Source organism: Nipponia nippon, unplaced genomic scaffold (genome assembly GCF_047370975.1).
Source record: "Nipponia nippon isolate SJK-2023a ecotype South Korea unplaced genomic scaffold, ASM4737097v1 scaffold_11, whole genome shotgun sequence".
Taxonomy (NCBI): Eukaryota; Metazoa; Chordata; class Aves; order Pelecaniformes; family Threskiornithidae; genus Nipponia; species Nipponia nippon.
Genome location: NW_028262302.1, coordinates 5,980,847 through 5,988,795, shown reverse-complemented (window position 1 = coordinate 5,988,795; position 7,949 = coordinate 5,980,847). Strand labels below are relative to the sequence as shown.

Sequence of the window (7,949 nt, the reverse complement as noted above, 5' to 3'; positions counted from 1 at the left end):
TGCTTATGGAAAGAGGGCCAAGGGGCTTGAATGTTCTTCGCTATGGAAAAAAAAATGTCGGGTTCTCTGTCCCTTCATTAAAAAAACAAAACAAAACAACTCTTTTTCTCTTGCTGCTGCATCACCTCCTAGTGACATCAGGGGGCTTTTGTGTGTGTGTTTATTTCAACAGTTTGAGTGCCAAGTGGGAAGTGAGTAACAGGAAGAGAGAGGCTCAAAGGGAAGAAGTACCTGTTTCTCTCGGAACAGCTTCTACTGAGCATTAAGGCCTACAGAAGCAAGAACCTGCCTGACACCTGCTCGGCCAACTGTTCCTGCACGCTGTACTTAATGCCTGTCGCTTCTAACTTTTTATCAGGGTTTTCAGTAAATTGTGAAATGTCTTGAGAGGCAGAGCTGGCTGAAAGACTTGAAATTCACCAGAGATTTGGAAACTGAAAATGCAGCATGTCTCTCAGAGGGGGATTGTACTGAAGCTGAGCTGGGGTGAATAACATAGCCTGAGCAGTGCCAGGGCAGCACTAACCAGGACAGCAAAGCAGCAGGGCAAATCTCTGTGCTGAGCCTGATGCTTTGGCTAAACCGTTGCTAGATTTTAAACCAGTTATCAGAGACTTTCTGGATACCGCTGTCTGTCTTGACCTGAAACGATAGCTCAGCAAAGAGGGGTGAACTGCCCATGGTTAGCTCCAAAACAAAGATAACAAATAAAGCCTGGTGATTTGATTTCAATAACTTTTGTTTAATCTACAGTTTCAATCTTGGCGTTAGCTGTTTGCCTGTCACTTAAGAGAAGTCCCCAACAGGTGGATTTATTTTACAGTATCAAAAGCTTTTCTGTGTGTATATACCCCAGTCACCATTTGCACTCTGCTGACTTTTAGGGTCCACTAAATGCAGTCAATAAAACATAGTGCAAGGGAAATGGAGTTAGTATTGCAAGACAGGCAGGGGTACTGAATTTCTGAACTACTCTCTGATTCAGTTACACCTTTCATTAATTCAAGGAGGCGGCATAAAGCTTCCAGTTTACCTCTTTCCTGCCTCTTGCTACCCTGTATTTCGAAGCTCTCTTGCTTTTCTGATACGTTTGGATATAGCAAATTATTTTCCCTTGTTTCGAGTCTGTTTTTTCTCTCCTCTCTAGGTCTGTACGCTCCTACACCTGGCTGGCACAGTGCAGCACTGACCCTTTCTGGGAGCTTCCTGCTTTTCTAGGGCATGCCAAGGGACTGGGACTTCTGCCTACGTATCTGTAGGGCAGAAGCTCTCCAGCTTCTTTCAGGAGTCTGGTCCGCCCATTGAAGGCTGGAGTGTTTCTTCATATTCAGCAAAAGCAGGGGAATATTTTTGTGACAATTCCCTACCATTGCAGCAATTAAGGTGAAAATAAGGAGATGACTCGAGGAAGGGTGCAAGCCCTGTGTTTGAGAGGTCCGTAGCAACTTGGCCTGCAGGAAAACTCCAGTTTTTCATATTAAATCTAATTGTTGATTTAACCCTGACCATATGAGTGAAACAGCTAACAGGTTTTATGATGTGAAGTTCCTTAGAGTACTGTCTGGGGGTGGGTGGCTTTTTTTAGCTGTAGCAGTTCTTAAACATTCTGGATAGAAATTTAAAAATAAAAATAAATCAGAAGCCAAGTTAGAAATTGAGGGAAGGTTGCTGTGGGAAGGAAATTCCTTCTCAGTTCCTGAAAGTGATACACTGAGGCACAGAACTGTCACTCATCTGTCCTTCACACTTTATACGGGAAGCCTGGAGATAGGAACAAATGCTCTGTATCACTGTTCCTAATTTCTAGCTCCTGCCGTATGCTCCCTTCCGTGGTCTTCCCCAAGTCCATCTTGAAACGATGTAGGTTCCTTGCCTGTGCTAATCTATTTGGAAGGTTTTTGCATGACCTCACTCCTCTCCTGGTTAGAAACCTAATTTCCAGTCTGAGCTTATTCATGACCTATTTTTGATCTTGTGTGGCACTATTCTTTAATTAAGTATTTCTTCTTCCGCCCTTTCCCAACTCTGAGTCCCAGCTATTGTACGTGGTAAGTACCATGTTGGGATGGTTGTTCCATTGCCTGAAGGGCCTGGCCAGTTCAGAGTATCTCTGCTGTTCTACGCGCGTGAATTGACATATGGACTCAAACAGTAAGTGCCTGCTACTGCTAGCTTTTCTAACCCCCTGAACTTCTGATCCTGAGCTTCCTGTGGTGAGGAAGCATTAAATAATAGTCCTCCCAGTTCTCTTCTAGTTCAAACAATGTCACACCAGATTTCTAAATGGTAACGTTACAGATCTTCAGCTGTTATGACGTAGCCCCAGGATTGTGACCAGCATTCTCGAAAAGCATCTAAATAAACTCTTGGGCTGCTGCAGAACAAGCGTGGAACAAACCTACCTACACAGCTTTCATTATTCAACTGAACAGTGCTTCAACAAATAGGACGGAACACGAGCAATGAACAAGCAGCAGCTCTGGATCCTGTCGTCTAGCGCAGATACCAAGGACGGGAGAACACAGCAGTCTGCGTGCTGCAAAAGAAGTTAACGGCTTACACAGCTTCCTGCCCTCCCTCTGACTTTTCTAAATGCCTTGTCTAAACGCTAAATAGTTTTGAAGAATGTAGAGCCCTTTCTATGGCAAAAAACTGAGGAACCCCTTGCACCCCAGTCTTTCGTAGGTAGCTACAATAAGAATACTATGCCAGCTGGAACCACTGTCACTGTTAGCGTGTTCAGGGGCGAACATCTGCATCTACAGAGCAGTAGAGCAAACAAAAGGCAGATGCTCTGTTTGGCCCAGCTCTTCTTCTCATGAACAGCACTACTCTATGCTTTTGGAGAAGGAAAAAAACCTGAGTCTGCAGCCACTGATGAGCTAAAGGAGAGCAGCTCTCTTCACATCAGACACCACTAGTTTAAAAAAAAAAAAAAAAGAAAGAAAAAAGCCGAAGCCTCCCTAACCTATGGGCAAAATAGGATTCTGAAGAACAGCCCCTGTCTGATGGCTGGTTTGCTCCTCGCTGCTGTCCCACTGACAGCCTGTAGCGACATCCTTTCTTCCCTGCTCAGCTGACTGAACGGCGACAGCCTTGCACCAACACTGAGGCTCCATGTTGAGCTCACTGGATGGGAGACGCGGCCCCCAGAGGGGGACCCAGGGCACAGGTCAAAGTACGCACGTCCTGGTGTTCTGCTTCGATGTCCTGAGCTGTTCACTTGCTGTACCTACAAGCTCAACGCTCACAGCCGGTCTTGAGACTAGGGAAAGCGCCAGTGCCTGTGGCTGGAAACTGGGCAGAAAACGGGCAGGGACTCACAGCAGCAGGAACCGTTGGACACTGCCTCAGCAGCGCCTCCGCTGCGGTGGGGGCGGGGGCCTATTCTTGATGGTTTTGCATTTGGGAATATGTCTCTCAGCTGCTTGGGGAGCAAAGCGGCGCCTGCAGTAGGGGCAGGCAACATAGTCTGGGTTTTCGATGGGAGGCAATGGGGGCAGGTCAGACACCTTCCCTCCCTTGGAGAGGACTTGCTGCACCTGGCGGGCCTGGCGCAGGGTCTGGATGAAAACCTCGTGCTTCTGTCTCCAGTTGTTCCTTCTGGCTGGCTTATTCTGCAGAAGGGAAAGGCAGTCAGAGCAACTGGCACCACCGTCAGCCTCCATTCTCAATCCTGTGCCCAGGGTCCTACTCAGGTCACCCATCCCCGGGCATTCCCTGTTGATGTAAAACCCTCCCTGAGAAGCTGAGTCCCACAAAGGGGATCAAAAAGACCAGCCCCAAGGAGGATTTGAAGGAAACACTGATGGAGACATCAATACTTAGAGAGAGCTTGAGAATAACCAGAAAAGCAAGCAGCAGGGCCAAGGAACTGGAGAGGGTTGCTATAGCTGCTTTGCAGGAACAAAGCTGCGTGTTGGCACTGCCTTCGTTTTAACAGCCTGTGTTATTACCTGGATTTTCGGTCAGTTGCCTGCAGCCCCTAATGCCACAGAGCTTTACTGCAGCAGACCCAGCCTGCATCCTGAGCATCCCGACTACAGCAAGGAGGGAGCTTTCTCCAGGTGTACACCCTTGACACATTACAAAGACAAGTCAGTTAGGACCCCCCCCCCCCATCTATTAGATTTTAAATGGATCTATTTATCCATTTGGCAAGAACCTTTCAGAGGCAACAGCTGGATTGTATCCCTTAGCCCCCGTGTACACGTGAAGGCGCTCGCGTCTCGGTCAGAATTAGATGTCAAGGTGGAAGGAACGTGAGCAGTTGATGTGGATCGAGGGAGGCAAAGGGACTGCACGTTACCTGAGGCCTCTCTGAGCTCTTCCACTGCTGATACTGTTCCAGTTCTGTGCCCCTAGCTCTGGCCCTGCTGGAGTCAAACACTTTCCTCTTGGAGCCTTGGCTCTTGCCGCAGATATTTGCGTGCTTCTCAAGCCTGGTGCAGAGAAACCTACGTCCGCAGAAGCTGCACTGTCCAAGCCCCTCCTGCTCCACAGCGCTGGCAGCCTGCACGTACAGCACCTCTGCGGACAGGGGCTCACCAGGATCTCGGTCTGAGGGAGAAGGGCTACATTTCAGGGCCAGCTCTGAACAAGAGGCTAAGTTTTCCACGGGTCCACGGTCTTGAATTTTGCTGTTGCTGGCCACCAGCCGCTCCTTCTTGAGTTTCCCCACAGCCAGCTCTTGGAGGTGGAGGGTGGTGCCAGGCTTGGGGATAGCGGCCTCTGCAGACTGCGCCCCACTGAAGACATCCCCACCATCACCTGGCCTGACCGCAACTCTGAAAGTTTTCTCTTCAGTGTGCCTTGCAGCCTTTCGCTCGTGGGTGCGCTCCGCTTCTCCGTCTCTTCTCTCCTCTGCCTCGACAAGCTCCTTCTCTCTTTGAATCCTCCTAAGCTCCTCCTTTGTTCTCCTCAGCTTCTCTCTGAGGAGGGCCTCTTTCTTTCGAATTTCCTCTTCCAGGTTCTGTCCATCTGCCTCCAACTTCAGGATGTAGGCCAGCTCTCTCCTGTTCAGATGGGAGGCTGACTGCTTAGGCACTGCTGTCCAAGGAGAGTGCCCTGCAGCTAGCGGAGACCTCCCTGCTGGAGGCTTCCCTTTGCTCATTGAGCTAGGCCTGCTATTTGGAGCTTCCTCCATGTATGGGGAGCTTCCGAGCTGTGCTGTGTTGACCACAGGAACACTCGCACCCTTGTGGTGAAAAATTGGTTTCAGGGGATATGCACGGTCCACTCCTTCTTTCCGTCTGGCTACTGATTTAGCTGGCAGAGTCTTGGTCTGGCTGGTGAGATACTTGCTCTGCAGTCCAGCTGAACAGAGGCCTCCATGCCTGGAGCTGTGTTGACTGCTTTCTGCAGAAAGAGAATAAGAATAGCTTCGGCTCTTTCGGGCATAGAGATCCTTTAAACTTTCCTCTTTGTCAGGTATGAGTCCATGCTGAAAGTCGTTCTTCTGGTGTTCCAGCTGAGAACTGGAAACAAGCTTAGTAGCTGCCACCACAGAATCCACCGGTGGAAACAAAGCCATTCAGTGCCTGAGAAAGAGCCTGAGGTTAGAAGCAAAGTCGTTACAGACTATCTCAGCCAAAACTGGGCAAATTTTCTCCTAACAGTCTACACCTAGAGGCTACAATGAGAGGCTATAATAAATATTAGCGGAGCTTTTGTAACTTTTCTGGGTTCTGTAAATCTTTACATTCCTTCCATCTAGGGAGCTCCCGTGCTGCCTCTTGCAGTCCCAATCATTCATACAGCCAGAAACAAGATACGCTTTTATTTCGTGTTCTGTCTGAGCCCTGTCTTACCACAGTAGCAGCAGAAATACGCTGTACTGCCAGAGAAATTGTTGTACTGCTCCGGGGTGTTTCTCATAACGCGTCCCTTCAGTTTTAACGTTGTAGACCCACCAGTGCGGCACACAGGTCTGACACGCAGGCGTCCGGTAAAGCTCAGTACAACCCTCCCGCGGCTCGTTCCGCCGCATCCCCCGAGCGCCTCAGGTGCCCCGGCCCCAAGGCCGGCCCCGCGGGGTTACCTGCGGGGCTGCGCCCGGCCTCCTCCGCGAGCCGCGTCGCCTCCCGTTTCGCTCATCGGTCTCCCATCGCCCGAGAGCCCCGACGCCGACGCCTGCCCCGCCCGCCCCGGGCTCTGCCCGCCGCCGCCAGCGGCCCGGGCGCCCTGTTGACGGCTGTTGCCTGGAGACAGGCACGCGAATGCCAGTTCCTGCGCCGCTCTCGCCGGCAAGCAGCCTCTCTATGGTTTACTCCGCAACGCTCCCCTTCCGCTCCGCCCTCTGGAGGACCCCACCTCTATGGCCAGGTAAGGGCGATGGACCGGCGGGCGAGCTGATATGCATTATTCATGAGGCGGTTAACGAGGGACGGGCCGCGCGCGGGTTCCGGCTCTTCATTGGTCCCAGGGGCGGGCGAGGCCACGCCCCCAGCGCCGGCGGCGCCGCGCAGGCGCAGCGGGGTGCGCGGCGGCGGCAGGAGGCGGCGGCGGGCGGCGGCGCCATGGCGGAGGGCGAGGGCCTGCTCTCCGTGGACTACGAGGTGTCCGGCAAGGTGCAGGGCGTTTTCTTCCGCAAGTACACCCAGGTGCGGGGCCCGGCGGCGGGGCGGGGCGGGGTCCCGCGGCGCGGCCCTTCCCGGGGGGCGGCCTGCCGGCCGGCCTGCCTGCCTGCCGGGGAGCGCCGTGCCCTGTCAGCGCCGCCGGGGCGGTGGCGCCTCCGGTGGGCGCCTCGGTGGGGCTGAGCCACGGCCACGGCCCGGGTTCTGGCCGCGTCGGGACGGGGGCTGTCGCCTGCGGGCGGTGCTGGCGGCCCGCGCTGCGTTACGTGGGCGCCGCTGGGACGTGCGTTTCAGCCCCGGTTTTTCGTGCGGAAGAATGTAACGAGCAGCCGGGTGAACCCCCTGCTGCTTTCCTGCTGCCGGAGCCATAGCCACTGCCGTGGAGGTCCGTGTCTTGCCTATAAAACTGACTCCTTTGTGCGGACGTCATTCTGTAGCTCTCCTACAGTTCGGATTAATCTCATTTTGCCCTGCGTTGTCTTCTCAGGGGGAGGCGAAGAGGCTAGGACTCGTTGGTTGGGTCCAAAATACTAGCCACGGCACCGTGCAAGGCCAAATTCAGGGTCCGACGGCCAGGGTACGGGAGCTGCAGGAATGGCTCAGGAAGGTGGGAAGTCCCCAGTCCCGCATCAGCCGAGCCGAGTTCAGCAATGAGAAGAAGATCGCGGCGCTGGAGCACAAGGACTTCCAGATTTTGAAATAACTTTGTCCAGGGAGAAGCAAGAGTTGGCGCGTGAGCTGCCCTCCCAGAACATTTCCCCTCTTCCCTGTTTGTTCAGTCAGCCAACGTTCAGCTCTAGAGAACTTTATTTTATTACATTTCTAATTTATTGGTTTGTTGTGCTGTTAGTCTAACTCTCAGCCTCTCACAAAATCATGGCAGGTAGAGGAAGAGCTGCGCTGTCTTTATTGAAGGGGCTCTTTAGGGACACAGCCTCTTTATTTCTGAACCGATGCGCAGAACGGGGTTTGAGTCGCTGTCCAGGAGTAAAATTTGTCATTTGCCTAGTGTTGCGCTCGCGTCAAGGGAATCACAGAATCTATGCCAATACTAAATATTGCTAAAAACGTTATTTCTGCGCTGTAAATGCCTCAGAAACAATTTATTTTGTTCCAGAACTTTATTTTTTCTTTAGAATAAAATTGCTTGGAGCTTCTTGTGTGGAATGGATGTGTCGTATGGGGGTCGATTGGGCCCTTCGAGCGTGGCCCTGTTGCCGATAGCTGTCCCTGCGGGACGGTGCGGCGTTAGGAGCCGCCGCTGGGAGGGAAAGGCCGCGGGGAAGGCGTGCGTCCCCCCGCCGCTCCCTGCCCCGGTCCCCGCTGGCCGCCGCGGGCCCGGCTGCGGCCCACCCCCGGGGCGGGAACTACGAC

At 52.8% G+C, this 7,949-nt stretch overlaps 2 protein-coding genes across 5 annotated transcripts; one reads left to right on the top strand and one right to left on the bottom strand.

The window, feature by feature from the left end:
• Positions 1 to 29: 29 nt before the first annotated feature.
• ZC2HC1C (zinc finger C2HC-type containing 1C) lies at positions 30 to 6,355 on the bottom strand. Of its 3 annotated transcripts, none has more exons than XM_087747349.1 (3): positions 6,313 to 6,355; positions 4,310 to 5,540; positions 30 to 3,617 (listed from the first exon to the last, which is right to left on the bottom strand). In XM_087747349.1, exons 2-3 carry the CDS (start codon positions 5,531 to 5,533, stop codon positions 3,351 to 3,353), a joined length of 1,491 nt encoding a protein of 496 aa, XP_087603475.1. In that variant the 5' UTR covers positions 5,534 to 5,540; positions 6,313 to 6,355; the 3' UTR covers positions 30 to 3,350. The 3 variants fall into 3 exon arrangements, with proteins under 3 accessions (XP_087603475.1, XP_087603474.1, XP_087603473.1); XM_087747348.1 differs by lacking the exon at positions 6,313 to 6,355 and adding an exon at positions 6,041 to 6,294 and having other exon boundaries at positions 4,310 to 5,552; XM_087747347.1 differs by lacking the exon at positions 6,313 to 6,355 and adding an exon at positions 6,041 to 6,294.
• Positions 6,356 to 6,461: 106 nt separating this feature from the next.
• On the top strand, positions 6,462 to 7,732 carry ACYP1 (acylphosphatase 1). 2 transcript variants are annotated; one of them, XM_087746970.1, is made up of 2 exons: positions 6,462 to 6,602; positions 7,063 to 7,732. In XM_087746970.1, exons 1-2 carry the CDS (start codon positions 6,519 to 6,521, stop codon positions 7,276 to 7,278), a joined length of 300 nt encoding a protein of 99 aa, XP_087603096.1. In that variant the 5' UTR covers positions 6,462 to 6,518; the 3' UTR covers positions 7,279 to 7,732. The 2 variants fall into 2 exon arrangements, with proteins under 2 accessions (XP_087603096.1, XP_087603097.1); XM_087746971.1 differs by having other exon boundaries at positions 6,468 to 6,569.
• The last annotated feature ends 217 nt before the right edge of the window (positions 7,733 to 7,949 follow it).